Source organism: Rattus rattus, chromosome 16 (genome assembly GCF_011064425.1).
Source record: "Rattus rattus isolate New Zealand chromosome 16, Rrattus_CSIRO_v1, whole genome shotgun sequence".
NCBI classification, from domain to species: Eukaryota; Metazoa; Chordata; class Mammalia; order Rodentia; family Muridae; genus Rattus; species Rattus rattus.
Window position 1 is genome coordinate 18,549,820 of NC_046169.1, and position 19,453 is coordinate 18,569,272.

The following is a 19,453-nucleotide window of genomic DNA, read 5'->3' on the forward strand; positions in this document are numbered from 1 at the left end:
TCACACTTCTGTAAACACAGCCCAGTTTTAAATGTACTAACAGAGATCGCTGTTTAAAGGCATGTGATGCTGGTCTCTTGTACCATGAATAAGTAATCTCTTCATTAGCGCTCCATGCATGTCAACTCCTGTTCTCCATGAAGAAGTGTGGCATTTACTTAAAAAGGAAGACGGGCTGGAGAGATGGCTCAGTGGTTAAGGGCACTGATTGCTCTTCTAGAGGTCCCAAGTTCAAATCCCAGGGACCACATGGTGGCTCGCAACCATCTGTAATGGGATCCGATGCCCTCTTCTGGTGTGTCTGAAGACAGCGACAGTGTACTCACAAACACAAAATAAGTCTTTAAAGCCATTAAGTTTCGCCCACCAGTCATCAAATTGTATTTCTCCCTCTTCGCCCTCTTTCCTCTTGCTTCCTGTCATCCTTTTTTATTTATTTTCATTTTTCCCCCAAGACAGGGTTTCTCTGTGTAGCCCTGGCTGGCCTGGAACTCACCCTGTAGACCAGGATGGCCTGGAACTCTGTCTCCCGAGTGCTGGGATTAAAGGCATGCCACAGCACCGCCCGGCTACTTCCTGCCATTCTTTTGCTAAGTTCTTTCCTCATGTATGGGATGTGCTTTTGTGGTGTGGTGGTATGTACTTGTAACCCCAACTAGTGTAGTGTTCGAGGCAGGAGAAACAAGGGTTCCAGACTACGTGCCGGCAGTGTGGGGCAGTTGGTAGAGCCCCTGTCCGGCATGCATTGCTCCGAATTTGGTCTGAAGTACTGCTGGGAGCCAAGCATGAGGGCACGTGCTAATAATCCCAGTTACTCGGGAGGTAGAGGGATTTGGAGGCTCAAGAGGTCAGGCCGTTCTCGGCATTAACAGGTACCAGGGAGGAGAGGCTGAACTACATAGTAGTGTCAAGGGCAGAAAAAAAATAATAAAATATAGTATGACGTGTGCGGTGTCCCCTTCTCAGACCAGGGGAAGGTGGGGAGCAGAGTCAAGTTCCAGGGAAGATCCAGTGCTTGGGACTAGCAACCAAAGTGACGACTAAGTTCTAGTTGCACACGTGACATACTGTCTTAGTTTTGCCTCACGGTGATCAAAATACTACAGAGAAACAACTTATGAGAGGAAAAGTATGTTTTGAGCCATGGTTTAAAAGGGTTTCAGTCCATCATGTCAGTGTCCACGTCAGTGTGGCTCTTTACATCCTGGCTGGCCCGGAAGCAGATAGGCTGTGAGTGGGGGAGGAGCGAGGAAGGGGGCGTGGCTACAACCCCAAAGACTTGCCAGTAAATTCTGCTTCCCTCAGCTAGACCTCAAAATAGTCTCCCAAGATAACATCATCAGCAGGGGGTGGGGGTGAGCAAGTTCAAATCAGGAGCCAATGGGGGGCATTTCAGATTTAAATCCTGACACACATTCTTGTGCTTTTTGCACCAATGAGACATAGGAGCAAGTGCTTTGTGGGATGTGACTGGTACAGCACAGGACAAGACTACCTGATGTGGATACAGAAGGGTGGGGAATGGAGGTTAGGGCTCTGGAATGTCCCCTCCCTGCATGTCCCTTGTCCTACTAATACCTTAAATGGGAGCCAGGTCACCTGGCTACTACCTGATGGTGTTTTGTTGGGACTTCCTAAACAGTGGCTGCTTGCCACGAATGCAACCTCTCTTTGCACCACACTGGGGTAGGTCTGTGTGTGCGAGGGCCTGTTCTTACAGCGGACACTCAACTATAAAACCCAGGGGCAGATGTTATGTGAGTAACTAGTAGACTGTTTTCGTGGGACAATAGGTCAAGTCGTTAGGAACCTCTTCAGGTTTACTTCGTCCTCCCTGGGTTCTCATTCTTGGTTGTCTAACAAACTTTGTCCTTTCCACTCTTACGGGGTCAAAGTTGGTTAACTGTCTGCTCATAGGAAAAGTTAGATTTTTCCTTTATATGTAGAACTAAGAGTGGAACCCTGGGCCTGGCCCATACCAAGCAAATGCTCTACTCCCAAGTCACACTCCAGTCCCTCACTGAGGGATTCTAGGCGGGGCTCTACCACTGAGCCACGCCCCCAGCCTCTCACTGGGGGATTCTAGGCAGGGGCTCTACCACTGAGCCACGCCCCCAGCCCCTCACTGGGGGATTCTAGGCAGGGGCTCTACCACTGAGCCACGCCCCCAGCCCCTCACTGGGGGATTCTAGGCAGGGGCTCTACCACTGAGCCACGCCCCGAGCCCCTCACTGGGGGATTCTAGGCAGGGGCTCTGCCACTGAGCCAAGCCCCCAGCTCCTCACTGGGGAAGTCTACAGCAGAGTTAAGCCCCCATCCTTAGGAATTTTATTTACTCTTAATGTTTTATTAAGAACTGTGTGGGCAGAGGTTCTATGGTAATATGGGTGTGAGGTAGAAGTGCCTATTGTGGAATTAGAACAAGAGTTAGGAAGGCAGGGGATGTTTGGGAAGGAGAAGCAATGGGCCTTAGCATTGCTGGGCTTGCAGCAATTACTTCCTGCCTCAGTCATGGGACAGACGGGTCACTCATGAATCAGTTCCGTGACAGATCCGGATACTGCCCATCTCAGCCCTCTTTTGTTTTGTGAGATCATTGGTGTGGTGCTGCCATGGGCCCTTACTGGAGGAGAGAAGGAGAACTCCCAGCAGCTGTGGAAATGGGGCGTGGCAGAGATCATGAAGAGGATCCAGAGCCGTTGGGCAACATGGTGATTTGAGGGCAAACTCGGCCCAGCCCTGTCATCGGAACATTTCCCACAGGAGCCCTGGCAAGGGATGGATACTGCTGGCAGTATGGAAAACTTTATCTTGGGCCGTGCCTTACCTGTCTGCCACTGTCACCAACTCCCAGACATGTACCTTAAGGGCGGGATGGTTCCCTTTAGCTCACAGTTTGAGAAGTTAGTCAAACCTTGATGGGAGGGCATAACTGAGTTCACAATGGCAGGAACTTGTGGTCAAGATTCTGTTTCTCTGTGGAGCAGGAAGCAGAGGTCAGACGGAAAGCAGAGTCAGGCTATTTCCTCAAGGTTTGCTCCCCCCTCCCTCCCCATGCAGTGACCCACTTCCTCCAGGAAGACATTGTCTTTCTGCATTCAAACTGCTTTGGGAAGGAGAATGGTTTGCTGCAGTTTGTTTGTTTGTTTTTTAAAGAATCAAACAAAAGCAACTTAGAGGAGAAAGCATTTATTCTAACACGTTCCATCATGGCGGAAAACCCCTGGCCAGCAGTCAGGGGGGGCTTGAGGGGAGCAGAAGCCCTGCTCTACACCTTGTATTCAATCAGAAACCAAATGGAGCTGAGCTAGAAAGGCTCAAGGCCGCCCCCACTGACTCTCTTTCTCCAGAGAGGCTCCACCTCCCCAAGGTCCCACAACCTTCCCAGACAGTGCCACCAGCTGGGGACCAGCGCTTTCACACCTAAGCCCTGTGGGGGACGTTTTTCATAGCACAGCAGACTGTGATGGGCCCGCCAGCAGAAGGCCTTCTGGGAAGTAGTGAGGGTAATGATGACGGGGAAATTGCAGTACCTGTTCCAGATAGATGGTGTGAGGGCTCTAATACTGTCAAGAGGATCTACAGTCACCCAGAAGGAGAGCTTCCTTCCGGCCTGTCTCTGAGGCCTGGAGTGTCTAGGTTAGATTAATTGCAGTGGGGCTTGAAGACCTGCCCTGAATATACGCGGCACCATCCTGCGGGATTCTTCAGAAGCATCCTGCTTACTACATACTGCCACACTAGCTCACACCTTTTGTTCATCTCTAGCTGGACTCCTGTTTTGCCCGGCTGTGGAGTTACTGAGTATTTCCTGTTAAAAAAGAAGCAAGCACGGGAAATGAGAGCAGGAAGTGGGAGAGGAAACAAAAAATTGAAAAGGAAGTGGAAAAAAACCAAAAAAGTTAAAAGAGGCACAAATAGTTTCTTTTTATGTGTGTGGTGTTTTGCCTGTGTACATGTCTGTGTACCATGATGTGTGTGCCTGATGCTTGCAGAGACCAGAAGAGGGCGTTAGGGTCCCCTGGAACTGGTGTTTCAGACAATCGTGAGCCACCATGTAGATGCTGATGGAAGAGCAAGCAGGCTCTTGTCCACCGAGCCTCTCTCCAGCTCCTCTTTTTATTTTTGTGTGAAATGAAAATAGAACTGAGGGTCTTAGTTATGCAAGACAGGCACTGGGCCACTGAGCCACACCCCTAGCCCCTCACTGGGGGATTCTGGACAGGGGCTCTACCGTTGAGCCACGCCCCCAGCCCCTCACTTGGGATTCTAGGCAGAGGCTCTACCTCTGAGCCACACCCCCAGCCCCTCACTGGTGGATTCTAGGCAGGGGCTCTACACTGAGCCACGCCCCCATCCCCTCACTGGGGGATTCTAGGCAGGGGCTCTACCGCTGAGCCACGCCCCCAGTCCCTCACTGGGGGATTCTAGGCAGGGGCTCTACCACTGAGCCACGCCCCCAGTCCCTTACTGGGGGATTCTAGGCAGGGGCTCTACCACTGAGCCACGCCCCCACCCCACACTGGGGAATTCTAGGCAGGGGCTCTACCACTGAGCCACGCCCCCAGCCCCTCACTGGGGGATTCTAGGCAGGTGCTGTACAACTGAGCCAAACCCCCAGCCCCTCACTTGGGATTCTAGGCAGGGGCTCTACCACTGAGCCACGCCCCCAGCCCCTCACTGGTGGATTCTAGGCAGGGGCTCTACCGCTGAGCCTGGCTCCCAGCCCCTTATTGGGGAATCTAGGTGGGGACTCTACCACAGGGCCAGCTCCTGTTTTTGTATGTCTTCTACTTTGTTTCTTAATCCCCTTCTTCCCTGCCCTTTTCTTGGGTGTTCTTTCTGGCCTCAGCAGGTGGTCTTCGTTGGCCCCCTTCCCCCCAGGGCTACATCCCAAGCCTCTCTGTCCTACTCCTGCTATGGAACCTTTACATACTATCCTTGGTAGCCCAAAATCTGGGCTGCAGCCCAGAGCTGCGTGCGTGACTTGATGATGTCCAGTTGCTCCGCAAGCCAGCCCAGGCTCCACTGCCTGCTCTACCCAGTAGCAAGGCCTGGAAACTTCTCATTGGTCACATCCAGGCTGATCTGCCTGGAAGGAGTCTGTAAATAGGGAGGACTGGAGGGGGAGGAAGAGAAGTGGAGAGAGAAAGCCTCCCTTCCTTCAGTGCCTGCTGATAATTGGCTCTCGGGGACCAGCTGGGGACACAGGGGCCAGCTGGGCCAGGAAGTGCTGTACAATGCTCTTCTTTGAGGAGAGCCACTGCTGCCCGTAGGTCCCGTGTGACTGACTCCAGCGGAATAAAGAGAACAGAGTGTTCTCAAAGGATGTTCTCGAACCTAGACCCCCCTCCAAAGGTGAGACACAGAGCCCCCAATTTCCACCCTCTGCCCTGGGAGCACCCCCACCCTCCACTCGCATTTGCACCCGCCTGCAGAACTGGATCTGTCCAGACTGAATGATTTCCCTCTGAGTCTGGGCAGCTACTGAGTGGTATGCGGGAGCAGGCAGCATCGAGGCCTGGGGGACTCTGTCCTGTCCTGCTTTAGAGGGTATAGGGCCATCTAGAAGGACAAATCAGAGCTTATAATCTGGATGTGTGTCAAATGTTCATGCTGCTATGTGCGTGTGTGCGTGTGCGTATGTGCGTGTGCGTGCGCGTTTGTGTGTGTGTGCGCGCGCACGCGCACGCACGTACGTGAGGGTTGGGGGGTGTATAGACATGTCTGTGCATGTGTGTGATGTATAGGCGTGTCTTTGCGTGTCTGTGTGTGTGATGTATAGAAGTGTCTGTGTGTGTGCACGAGTGTGAGTGTGTGATGGATGTGTGTCTGTGTGTGATATATAGATATGTCTGTGTGCGTGCGTGCGTGCGTGCGTGTGTGTGATAGACATGTCTCTGTGTATCTGTGTGTGATGTATAGGCTTGCCTCTGTGCGCATGCGTGTGTGTGTGCATGTGCCTGTGCACACACGCATGTGTCACACTTCAGGTACCTTCCTTGCTTGTTCTCCAACTTGCTCTCCTCCAGACAGGGTCTTTCCCTGAGCCCAGGCTCATCTGACCAGGGAGCCCCAGGGATCTGCCTGTCTCTGCCTCTGTGTTGTGCCCCCCAGATCGAATCACATAGTTATGTGCACCACACCTGGATTTTATGTGGGTGCTATGGGTTGAACTTGGGGTTCGTGCTTGTATGGCAGGAACTTTACTGAGAGCGATTCCTTCCTCGGCCCCTTTTACTCCTTCTTCTTCTTCTTCTTCAGTTTTCCTGGACAGGGTTTCTCTGTGTGGCCGTGGCTGTCCTGGAACTTGCTCTGTAGACCAGGCTGACCTTGAACACTGAGATCCGCCTGCTTCTCTCGAGTGCTGGGATTAAAGTCATGTGCCTTCACCTCCTGGCTTGGATTTTAGTCTTTATGGGAGAAAGGCAATTGCTAAGTATATACAGCCAATGCTCTTAACTACCGAGCCATCTTTCCAGCTGCAATGAAAACATTTCGTCTACGTCCTCTTGCTCCTGGAAATCTACCCCTTAGAAATAAAAACATCAGTTACTACAAAATGGGTGGAGCTAGACCTAGTGGTCCATACCTGTCATTCCGTCTGCTCCAGGAGGCTGAGACGGAGGGGGTGGGGGCGGGGTGGGCGTCTTACATCAATCTGTCTGGGGTAGAGCGGTCATTAGTAAGATCTAACAGTTAAGCCCCTGGTGGTGGTGGTGAACACCTTTAATCCCTGAGCGCAGAAGGCCAAGGCAGGCAGATCAATTAAAAGAACAAGAGGATACGGTCCACCTTCATGATGTACAAAATAAGTAAATGTAATAATAATGATAATAATAATAGTAATAGTAATAATAATAGTAATAAACTTTTCAGAAAAAACATACAGTAGAGTTTTGGGGGCTGTTCTTGTAGAGTACCTGAGTTCAGTTTCCAGCGCCCACATCAGGAGGCTCACAACTCTGGCTCCAATTCCCCTGGCCTCTGGCACCCACACTAAAGTGGGCATACCCACAATCACCCATGCCTACGTAAAAGTTTAAAAAGATAATAAATCTCTTAAAAAATTTTCAACAACAGCGAAATAGCCAAGATGTTATGATTAGCGTTCACGCACATTACTCACGTGTCAATATTAAAGTTAGCAGGGGAGTCTTGACGTTTGAAAACAACAGGAAAGGCATAGTCGGTTTCATGGTTTTCTGGGTAATTAAGAAAGGAGAAGGGATTTGCCCTCGAGTTGGAAGTTGGCCAAGAACGGATGTCGAGTCAGAGAAACCCAGTAGAAGTTTTGTTTTGTTTATTATTTGGGGGGGGGGGAAGTACTTGCCGCAGCTCTTGTGTGAAGGTCAGGGGACATCTTTGTGGCTTGGTCTGTGTGTGTGTCCCACTGCATCTTCACGGGGGTCCTGGGAAGGGCACTCCAGTTGTCAGGTTTGCTGGGCCAGCACCTTTATTCGCCAGTCCATCGCGCCAGCCCCAGGTGGGAAGGGTTTAGAAGTGGCAGAGGGGTGGCTGCTGGGCTCAGGCCGCCGTGGCTCCCTGACATCAGCATCTCTTCCTCTTGTATTCTGAGGACTAATGTTTCCCCAGGGGTGAAGAAGTCTTTCCTTTGTGTGGCCCCTTAATTACCACACTGTTGTGCCAAGCCAGCGAGTAGCAGGCGGGTACAGCAGCTGGGCACAGCCAATGCCAGGCAACAAAGCCTGCTCCCTTGGGACAGCTTGGGACAGCTGGTCTGGGAGTGCTGCCCACCTCTGCGCTACCCCCTCCCCCAAGCGGGGTACTCGAGAGGACCCAGAGGGCCCTTGGATGGTCTCTTGGCCCTCGTCAATACCAAGGGTCATTGGAGGAGTGGGGTGCCAAGGAGGAGGAAGGGGGAGGGCTGTTGGAAGGGTCTCAGTAACTCTCAGAGCCTTATTTATTTCCTCCTCTTCCCCTCCCCCATCTTGTTTTTGCAGACGGTCAGCGTCAATAAGGCCATTAATACGCAGGAAGTGGCCGTGAAGGAAAAACATGCCAGGAATATCCTTTTGGACTGGATCCTCGGGAGGCCGACCCTGGAGGGGGGTCAAATGGTGGGAACTGAGGTCAGGAGGAGGCTTCTGGCTCAGCAACTGGGAAAGCAGCCCTTGCCAGGGACAGGAGCCTGCGGGATGGAAGCCACTTCTGGTATAGCTACGGACTCAGAGAGCACAAGTCTCAGACACCCCAGCCTGGCCGTGTCCAAGGGTCCTAGAAGGCCAGCAAGCCATGACTTTACTTTCTTAAGATTTATTTATTTATTATATGTATATAAGTATTCTATCTGCATGTACATAAGTATTCTCTTCTGCAGGCCAGAAGAGGGCATCAGATCCCATTACAGATGGTTGTAAACTACCATGCGATTGCTGGGAATTGAACTCAGGACCTCTGGAAGAGCCCACCGCTCTTAACCATTGAGCCATCTCTCCAGCCCCCAGTTCAGGCCTTTTCTACTTATTTAGTTAGTTAAATTTATTTGGAGACACAGGCTTATGTAGCCCAGACTAGCCTCAGATTCACTGTGTAGCTGAGGGTAACCTTGAACTCCTGACTTCTAGAAGGCTGGGATTACAGTGCTCACTTTTTAATGCAGTGTTGGGATGAAACCCAGGGCTTCATGCGTACGAGGCAAGTTCTTCAGCAACCGAGCTGCATTTAGATTTGACGTGCTTGTTTATTTTATCTTGTTTATTTTATCTTACTTATTATGTGAATGGGTGTTTTGCCTGCATGCATGTCTATATATGCTTGCAGTGCACATAGTGGCCAGAAGAGGGCATCAGATCCTCTGGAACTGGAGCTACAGACAGTGGTGAGCGGTTATGTGGGTGCTGGGAACTGAACAAGAGTCGGTGAAGAGAAGCTGGTGTTCTTAACCACTGAGCCCTCTCTACCTCTACTTCTTTATTAATGGGTTTCGACGGTGGTTTTGAGACAGCGCTTCATTGTGTCTGCCAGGTCGGCCCCAAGATTGAGATTCTCCTGCCTCATGCTTTCACTGGGGTTAGAGGTGCGCGTCACCACGCCCAGCTTCTAACGTCACTTTAATAATGTCTAGGAATGCCTCCTGAGCTGCCTCAGCAGGCAAAGGCACGTTCTCCAACATCCAGGCATGTGCTGCAACTCACTGACAGTCACACAGGCATGGCACATGCATGAACAGACATCAGATCATAGGCACTGCACACATGTGCACAGTGGTCATAACCAAGACAAAAGTCAAAGAGGAGCCAGGTGTGGTGGCGCTCAGCTTTAATCCCGGCACTCGGGAGGGAGAAGCAGGAGGATCTCTGTGAGTTTGAGGCCAGCCTGGACTACAGAGCGAGTTCTGAAACAGCCAGGGCTATACAGAGAAGCCCTGTCACAAAAAAAAAAAAGCGATATAGGAAACACATGTTAAAAGGTTGGCATTGGTCTCGAGAGTGAATCCCATCCTGCATCTGGCTGGGCCAGAGATGAGAAGCCAAGAGCAACCCTGGTTCAGGGTCACATGTTTAGATTACAGGTGACACATGCCTGTAATCTCAGCCACTGGGAAGAAGCAGGGTGAGTCCTGTGAGTTGGAGGCCAGCCTGGGCTACTGAGTGAGCCTATTTCATTAACACCAAAAACCAGGCTGGGGTCTGGGGGTGTGGCTTGCCTGACAGACACAGAGCTATTAGTCCCAGACCAACTATCACATAAACAAGGTGTGGGCCTGCACTTCTGTAATCCCAGAAGTCTGGAGGTAGAGATCAAAGGATCAGAAGTTACGTATTAAATTCTAGGATAACCTGGGCTACTTCAATGTTGACCTGTCTCAAAAAGATGGGTGGGGGCTGGTAAGATGGCTCAGCAGATATAAAGGAGCTTGCCTTCAAACCTGACGACCTGGATTCAATCTTGGAGACCCCAATAAATTGGGGTTTCCCCACTTGTACATGCGTACACGCACACACACACATTAATGATCCATAAATACATTTAAAGTGTAATTAAAAAGAAAGAAAATCCCTTTTCACGGGAAACTGTTATAAAACAGGGAACGAGGTATTTTATACGCCCAGTCTCCAAGCTGCCATGCAAACCCGTAGAACTCTGGGGTCTTAGCAGTGAGCAGTGCCCCGCCCCCCCTTTACCCAGCTCCACCCACCAAGCTTTTGTCTTCCTTGACTCCTCCCACCGTGTATTCTGGGCACCCACCATGAGAAAGGGGCGCAGACCTTCTGGTCTGTGGTCAACCGACTGCCTCTCTCCAGCAACGCCATGCTGTGCTGGAAGTTCTGCCACGTGTTCCACAAACTCCTTCGAGACGGACATCCGAACGTGAGTCTCTGGGGCGGAAGGGGAGGCCAATGGCACAGGTGGGGAATGTGACACTTGAGTTCTGCTCCTGCTGCCTGGTTCAGATGCCCCGCGAGCAGAGGCGGGAATCGAAGCTTTAAAGATATGTTTTTATTTATATGTGTGCACGCGTGTGTGTGTGTGTGTGTGTGTGTGTGTGTGTGTGTGTGTGTGTGTGTGTGTGTCACATGTGTCCAGTTGCCTGATGAGGCCAAAAGCGGAAGTCAGATCCCCTGGGTCTGGAATTACAGGATGTTGGGAGCCACCCAGTGTAGGTACAGGGAAAGATACTCAGGCTCTCTGACAGAGCTGCAAACACCCGTAACTGCTGAGCCATCCTCCAACCCCCGAATTGAATCTTTAAAACTATTTTTTTACTCAGAGAGCTAGCAATTAGAGATCCTGTCTCCTAGCTCATCTTAAGTCAGCAGATTATATAGGGATGAGGGGGCGGAGACAAAGACTTGTCAATCATTTCGGGATTCAGGCTTGCCCCTTTGGCCAGGCGCTCAGCCATATTTCTGACCATAAAATTCCACTCTCGATATTTGTGCCTCTTTTATTATCATCTCCTGCAATCTGCTCTCGTTTTGTGGATCTCTGGGCTCAAATGCTTATTGAAACATTGAGCCGCGTTCGTGTCTGCCGGTATCAGCCTGTCCCAGAGGCACCTGGGCTGGGAGGCAAACAATCGAAGCAAACCGTGGTGGTGCTAAGCCAGTTACATCGTGTATGTACTGATTACTTCTAACAATATGGAGCACGTGTATTATAGTATAGAATATAGATGTCCCCCCGGCCCCCCTTCATATCTCCTGGCCCTTATCACTAGTAATTGTCAGTCCAGCATAGCAGTCGCTGGAACTGAGATTTCTGAATATTGTCCACTCATCTCCTCCACATGTGTGCTCTGGCACCCGTGCATGTGTGTGTGCACGTGTGTGTGCATGTGCGATTTCCCATAGGAGGTGGGTGCATTCCTTCTGATGGGTCTCTTCCCTACCCCAGCCCCAGATAGGTGGCTCTCTGGCCACCCCATCTCCCCTCAGGTTCTCTTCTCTTCTAGGTGCTAAAAGATTCTCTCAGATACAAAAATGAGTTAAGCGACATGAGCAGGATGTGGGTGAGTATGGAAATGTACCCGGGGACCCCCCTCTACTTCTCTTCCTCACACAGCCAGACACTGAGCATGGGATATAGCAAGTTATCCTGGCCTGGCCACAGCTCACCATGTAGCCAAGGTTGACCTAGAACCCATGATCCTCCTGTCTTCTCTTCCTGTGTGCACTATGTACAAGTGTGCATAGCCAATGAATTCAGTGTAGAGCGGGGAGGGGGGGGATAGCACTCTGCCCCACTGGACCACGTTTCAGCCGCTCTCTTGATTGAATTCTTCAATGAGTCTTAGAGGTGCACTAAAGATGCCTCCACATGCACCGTCTTGCCCGAAGTCCCTAAAGCTACAGGAAAACTCTGGGTAGCCCAGGCTAGCCTAGAACGTGTACTCTTCCTATTTAGCCTCCTGGACGCTGGGATTATAGGATGCAGTGGGGGGAGAGGGTGGTGAGGGTTCGAGTCTATGCACTTGGGTGTGAAGGCCAGTTGTCAGCCTCAGGTGTGTTCCTCAGCTGTCCATCCTCTTGGGTTTTGTTCTTGACTGATTTTCACTTTTTTAAGACAGGATCTCTATATGACCCCGGCTGTCCTGAATTCACCAGGTACACCAGGCTGGCCTCTTATTCACTGAGATCCCCCCGCCTCTGCCTCCCACATGCTGGGCTGTAAGGTGGGCCACCACGCCACTCCAAGTTCCCCACCTTGATTTTTTTTTTTTAAGATTTATTTATTTTATTTATATAAGTACACTGTGGCTGTCTTCATGAACACCAGAAGAGGGCATCGGATCCCATTTACAGATGGTTGTGAGCCGCCATGTGGGTGCTGGGAATCGATCTCAGGACCTCTGGAAGAGCAGTTAACGCTCTTAACCACTGAGCCATCTCTCCAGCCCCCCAACCTTGATTTTTAAGACAGGAGCTCCTTGGACCTGCAGCTCACCAATTAGGTTAAGCTGGTAGACCAATGAGCCCTGGGATCCTCCTGCATCCATCTTCCCAACTCTGGGAGTGCAGCCGTGCCCCATAAGTCCTGAGAGTGTAGCTCAGGTCCCTGGCACCCCTTTACCAGCCAAGCCTCTCCCCAGCCCCGTTTTTCTTTTTCTCTCGTCCCTCCTTTCTTTACAGATCGATTGGGCCTCACTTTGTAACTCGGGCTGGTATTATAGAGCCTTCTACCTCAGTTTCCCCAGTGCTGGGACTGCAAATGTACAAGGCCAGACCTGGATTCCTTTAAAATATCTTTTTTTTAAATTTTTATTTGTCTGCGTGTGTGTATGGGAGTGACGGGGTACTGACATAGGTCTGAAGTGGTTGTCACATTCGCTGGGGCTGGAGTTACAGGCAGTTGTCTACTCAGGTCCTCTGTTAGTGCTGCATGCACTCTTGACAGCTGAGCCATGTCTCCAGCCCCTCTTCACAAGAGCTTTGCCTTGCAAATATTTTATGGCCATATTGATGGTTCCCGTGCCATGCATTGCTTTTTATAATCCCTTTATCCGTCCTTGGAGCTCTGTTTGGCCATCTGGCATTTCTGGTGAATTTTAGTTATTCTGCACATTTTCCTTTTGTGCTTTTTGATTCCCCGCTGGGAACACAATTCTTTGAAGTCGGTAACGAAGACAGGTTCCTCCAGAGAGAACCTGTGTTTGCCTCCATAGAGATCGCTCTCAATTAAACGCTTCGCTGCATGTTTATGAGTTCTGGGGAGGTCTCCCTGGGGAGTGTCGGCTGGGTCTCCTTCCCAACACTGGAATTCACTTCTTTTTATCACAGAACTGAGTGGAGGAAATCAAAATGGACTGTCCTCAAGGATCCCCTCCATAATTTTTAGGTTGCACGCGCGTATGTGTATATGTGCGCGTGTGCGCGCGCGCGCGCATGTGCGTGGAAAGGAGGTCCATGCATGCCAACAAGCATGGCTGCCGGAGTCCATGTTTCCCCTCCACCATGTGGGACCCTGAGGTTATCAGGCATGGTAGAAAACAGCTTTACCCTCTGGGCCATTTTTCTGCCTCATCCTTTAAATAACATGTATTATATGTTGCGGTAAGCAGGGCACCCGAGTGGCTAACACTCCTGGAAAAGTCAGACAATGCCTTGTCTGTGGTACTAAGTCCTCTCCTTCCACCAGGCAGGTCCGAGGGATTCTTGTTGTACCTGGCAGCGAAAGCTCTTGCTCACCCACTGAGCAATCAGCCCACCCAAGGAAAAGATGTAAGAGGCACCTTGCCTCGATGCTGATGCACCTTCCTCTCTTCTTCCCCGAAGGGCCACCTGAGCGAGGGGTATGGACAGCTCTGCAGCATCTACCTCAAACTGCTGAGAACAAGGATGGAGTACCACACCAAAGTGAGCATCTGTCTGCCATTCTCCATGGCTCCGTTCCTAACCCCCACTGCTTCTTTAAGCCCCGCCTCCCTCCCCCACAGCTCCTACAAGCCCCGCCCCCCACTGCTCCCACAAGCCCCACCTGTCTCCAGCCTCACTCCTTCAAGCCTCGCCTCCCTCCCCCTCCTCTCCTTCAAGCCCCCCCCCCCTCCCCCACTGCTCCTAAGGCCCCCCCCCCACTGCTCCTACAAGCCCCGCCTCTTTCCAGCTGCACTCCTTCAAGCCCTGCCTCCCTCTAGCCGGTCCTTGGTCTTTATTAGCACTTTGAGAAACAGCCTGGGACCTCCGGAAGTGGGGATGCTATAGCCCATCTCTATGAGGGGAAATCAATGGATAGAATAGCTCTATGAAGGAACTGGGAATGGGTTGTTCTGTTCCTCATTTCACAAATAGGAAAACGGCCAACATCTAGTGGGAGTTGTTCCCTGAGGGAAATTGCAAACATTTATCTATCTAGATCTAGATACAGATATATAGATATAGATATAGAGAAAGATAAATAAACACACACATATGGAGACAAACAGACAGAGAAAGAGAGAGACAAAGAGTTTGTGTGTTGTCTACATATATGTATGTGCACCATGTGCATGCAGTGCCCATGGAGGCCAGAAGAGGGCGCAGGCAGCAGGTCCTCTGGAAGGAGAGTTATAGACAGTTCTGAGGTTCCCTCGTGGTGCTGGGACTTCACCTACCTCCTGTGAAGGAGCAGCAAGTGCTGTTAACGGCTGCCCATCCCTCTTGGCCTGTTGGTTTGGATTGTTCGTTTATTGGTTTATTGGTAGCTCAGCGGCCATCATGTGAGAGTCAGCTCTCTCAGGGCTGGGAAGCCGGCTCAGAGATTAAGAGCACACAGGCTACTTTTAAAGGAGGAGTAGGCCCAGTTCCCAGCGCCCACACTGCAACAGCCATCTGTCATTGCAGTAGGGGACCCACTGCTCTTTTCTACACTCTGAGCACCAAGCATGCATGGTGTATATTCATCCGTGCGAGCAAAACACTCACGCACGTAAGTAAAAATAAATCTTAAAAACACTCTTTTAGAGCCAGACCGTGGTAGCACACACCTTTAGTCTCAGCATTTGGGAGGTAGAGGCAGGTAGATCTCTGGGAGTTGGAGGCCAGCCTGGTCTATAGAGCGAGTTCCAGGACAACTCAGGCTACACAGAAAAACCCTGTCTTGAACCACCCCCCTCCAGAAGAGTGATAAAGCAAAAATGGACGGAGCCTCATCTTGTTCTAGCTCCAGGTCAAAGCGTTTACTCTGGAATTTAGAAGCCGCTTGCTGCAATGGCCACCTGCCTCTCTATAATCTGCTCACGTGTCCTATGGTGTCCAGCAGCCGAGGCAGAAGGATCACTTGAATTCAGGAGGAGATGTAGCTAAATGGACAGACTTCTTGCCTAGCATACCTGAGGCCCAGCACTGCGTAAACCTAGTAGAGTGGGTGTATAACCTGTATCCCCAACACTCAGGCTATAGCGACAGGAGGATCAAAAAGTTCAACGAAGGGGTTGGGGATTTAGCTCAGTGGTAGAGCACTTGCCTAGCAAACACAAGGCCCTGGGTTCGGTCCCCAGCTCCGAAAAAAAAAAAAAAAAAAAAAAAAAGTTCAACGATTCCCTTAGCTACATAGTATGTTTCAGTTCAGCCTCGGCTAACTGGGACCCTGCCTCAAAACAAATAAAACGAAACAAAACAAAACACAGAAACTGCTTGAATCCACTGCCCGGTGTCTCCTGGGCTCACATGAGCTCACAGAAGCAGCTGTGGTAAACTGCAAGGCTGAGGAGATTGATTGGGAATCAGAAGGGACGGTGATAAGTGAGTGGGAGCTGCCCAGGGATTCCAGAGGATTGGTACATGTAGGTCTCGTTGTTCCTTGGGAGAGCATGCTTAGAATGTTCCCGGGCTCATGTCGTAAGGGAGGAAGGAGCCTTCCGCTCCAAGGGAGGAGCCTTCAGCTCCAATGATGGGTATTGCTTACTACGTGTTCTTTCCTGGGAGCATTAAAGGATCTGTCTGTGTTTTTGAGGTCATATAGACTGATCTTGTCTTCCTCAAAAGAGTGTAGCTGACACGGGACATGCTACCTGCGTAATGTAGGCAGCTTGTGTCCACGATTGTCTCTTTGGGCTACATAGGAGCTCTTTTTTCTTTTTTTCTGAGGTAGCAGGGATTGAACCCACGTCTTTGTGCTTGCTAGGGAGCCACTGTACCTCTAATAGTACTCGCTCCCCTCTGAGCTACATCCTCAGCCCTCACGTGCTTCCTTCTGTCTTCCTCCACTCGAATCCCTTACAGAATCCCAGGTTCCCAGGTAACCTCCAGATGAGCGACCGGCAGCTGGATGAAGCTGGGGAAAGTGATGTTAACAACTTGTAAGTGGCCATCTTTCTGCTCCAGGCCCAGTAGGGAAGTAAACTTTTGTGATTTTTTTTTTTACCCCCCTGGTCAAGGTGAGAGGGTCTGATGGAAGGAGACAGAGGCTGGAGTGACCAGTAAGCCCCCTGGGTAACTTGTCCTTGGGGCCAGTTACCACTAGTGCTGATTCTATCTGGAATGCGGACCAGGTGTATTTCACCGTGGCTTCTTTGTCTTAGACTCCACTTTCTAACCTAAAACTAAGCACTGTCGTCTCTCTTTTTCCCCTATGGAACATTGAGAGGCTTAGTCTTTTAAGTAATGTTCATAGTACATGCTTAGGAGGAAACTGTGATGTGTGCATATGCAGGAATACACAAGAACACACCTGTGTGCACATGGGAACCCTCAGCGTAGGAAAGTAGGACAGAGAATGGGGGTGGTAAAAAAAAAAAACTTGGCTTTGGTGGCTGGGGGTGTAGCCCAGTGGTACCACCTGCCTAGAATCCCCCAGTGAGGGGCTGGGGGCATGGCTCAGTGGTAGAGCCCCTGACTAGAATCCCCCAGTGAGGGGACTGGAGTTATAGCTTATCTGTATCCTTAGCATGTGCCATGTCATGGGTTTCATTCCCAGCATTGGGTTGGGCCATTGAGGGAGAGTCAGGCCTATAGACTTTAATTGCTGTTTCTTCTTGTGTTAGTTTCCAGCTCACAGTGGAGATGTTTGATTACCTGGAGTGCGAACTGAACCTCTTCCAAACTGGTAAGTCTCTTCCCTCTTACCTGAGGCAGGTTGTCATGGGAATCAATCTCCTGATTCCCAACCTGATTGGGCTTGGTCCAGTTGGTCCAGCCCCTTCGTTGTTGGTCTTTTTGGTTTTGTAATGAAGAAAATCTTTGTAGCCCAGGCTGGCCTTATACTCACAGCTGTCCTCCTAGCCCAGCCATCTGAGCATTGGGAATGCAGACTTGCACTGCCCCATCCTTCTGACCGAGCCCTGTTGGTCATTGCAGAGAAGCTCGAAGTAGACCTGTCACACTAGGCTCTCTCCTTGCAGGCAGGGGGGGACGTTTTTGTACTTTTCTTTAGATCCATGTGCCTCTGGCTCCAGAGTGCTAGGACTAAAGGCATGCGTGCCGGGTTGCTCCTGCACATTATTGAGGGAAGTTACTTCCTTCCAGAAGCCCCCAGAGATTATTTTCCCCTTTTGTCAGCCATTGGATAGTGGCCACAGTCCCAGCTGGTCCTGTCTGGGAATGGAGCTGGTCTTTTCTAGAGTGCTTGCCTACCATGCACACAGCCCTGGGTGTGTATATAAGACTGGATTTGCTGGCATATACCTGTAATCCAACACTTGGGATTATAAGTTCAGGGACATCCTAAACTCCTAATAGGATGGGGATCAGCATGGCTATGTCAAAAGAGTATCTCAGAATGACAGCAGGATTTACAAGCCGTCCACAAGAATTGCAAGTCGGGAGGCAGAGACGGGGAAATCAATAAGTCTTGTTGGCTAGCCAGCTTAGCCATCCTGGTGAGCTCCAGGACAGTAAGAGACCCCAACATCCATCCCTTCTCTACCACACCTCACTTAAATTTGTTCTGTTTTCTTTCCTTGAGACATGATCTCACTAGGTAGCTCTGGCTGTTCTGGAACTAGCTCTGTAGAACAGGCTGGCCTCGAACTCACAGAGATTTCCCTGTCCTACCTCTTGAATGCCGGGATTAAAGGCATGCACCACCACTGCCCAGCTAGATTTTTTTAATCATATATGCGTGTGTGTCTGTGTGGGAGTATATACACATGAATGCTGTTGCTTGCAGAGGCCAAAAGAGGGCATCAGATCCCCTGGAGCTAAAGTTACAGATAGTTGTAAGGTACTCTGCCCTGTGCTTACTCAGGCCCCTAGTAAACTCCACACACGTGGAGGCTACAGGGAGGTCCTGCGTGACTGCATCATGTAGTCCTAAGTTCAAATCCTATGTAAACCATTCATGGTGGCACATATTCTCCCAACCCTGAGGTGGTAGCAGCAGCAGGAAAAAAAAAAATGGAAATATGTTGAGTGTTTCTGATCAGCTTGTGAACAGTCTTTTGGTTTTCTGAAACATGGCTGTCCTGAAACTTGCTCTGTAGATGAGGGTGGCCTTGAACTCAGAGATCCACCTGCCTCTGCCTCCCAAGTTCTGGGAGGCACAGTAAGTCTGGTTATGTATGATGGTCCTGCTTCTGCCCTACTGTGGAGATTCCTACCTCACTGTGGTCTCTCTCCCCATCTTCCTCCACAGTGTTCAACTCCTTGGACATGTCCCGCTCGGTGTCCGTGACCACAGCTGGCCAGTGCCGCCTCGCCCCGCTCATCCAGGTCATCCTGGACTGCAGTCACCTCTATGACTACACTGTCAAGCTGCTCTTCAAGCTCCACTCCTGTGAGTATGACAGTCTCAGCCGTTCGTATCAGGCTAGGCACAGGGTCCCCAGCCTCAGCAAGTTCTCTGAGGTCTGCAGGCAGTGCCCTCGGTTCCCTTGGCCTTTTGCTCTGGTCAAAAGGACCTTTAGCTCCCAGTTATCTCAGAGTGAAAGGGAGCAAGCCAAACTTTAGATTCCCCTGCCCAGCTCTCATCCTTGCAGTCCGTGTGTCTTAGGATGGTTCTCTTTGTCTACCTCCACCTCCAGCTCGACCATTCTCCAAAGATATGGGGTATTCTTAGACACACGTGCAGTGGCTAATATAGTGACCTCCAAATCATCTAGCATCAGGGCTAGTGTACTAGCTCAGTGGTAGAAAATTTGCTGGGAAGTCCCTAGCTGAGGGTATGGTTTATGGTACAGCATTTGATAGAATCCCCCAGTGAGGGGCTGGGGGCGTGGCTCAGTGGTAGAGCCCCTGCCTAGAATCCCCCAGGGAGGGGCTGGGGGCGTGGCTCAGTGGTAGAGCCCCTGCCTAGAATCCTCCAGTGAGGGGCTGGGGGTGTGGCTCAGTGGTAGAGCACCTGCCTAGAATCCCCCAGTGAGGGGCTGGGGGCGTGGCTCAGTGGTAGAGCGCCTGCCTAGAATCCCCAGGGAGGGGCTGGGGGCGTGTCTTAGTTGTTGAGCTCTTAACTAGCAAGCATAATGCCGTGAGTTCAATCCCCACAGTGCAGAATGATGAAATACGGGTGGATATGGCGGCATATGCCTACAGTCCCAGCAGGAGGCAAAGGCAGAAGGTTCTCTGCCAGTTCAAGG

The 19,453-nt window shown here is 50.8% G+C and overlaps 1 protein-coding gene across 1 annotated transcript in view; it reads left to right on the top strand.

Moving 5' to 3' along the window:
• Hip1 (huntingtin interacting protein 1) overlaps positions 1-19,453 on the top strand; it is a 130,273-nt gene that overhangs the window by 73,422 nt on the left and 37,398 nt on the right. Inside the window, exons 2-8 of the mRNA XM_032886775.1 lie at positions 7,965-8,028; positions 10,193-10,335; positions 11,420-11,476; positions 13,740-13,820; positions 16,164-16,240; positions 16,925-16,986; positions 18,514-18,654. Coding sequence (XP_032742666.1) covers positions 7,965-8,028; positions 10,193-10,335; positions 11,420-11,476; positions 13,740-13,820; positions 16,164-16,240; positions 16,925-16,986; positions 18,514-18,654 — 625 coding nt within the window. The remainder of the gene's footprint in view (positions 1-7,964; positions 8,029-10,192; positions 10,336-11,419; positions 11,477-13,739; positions 13,821-16,163; positions 16,241-16,924; positions 16,987-18,513; positions 18,655-19,453) is intronic.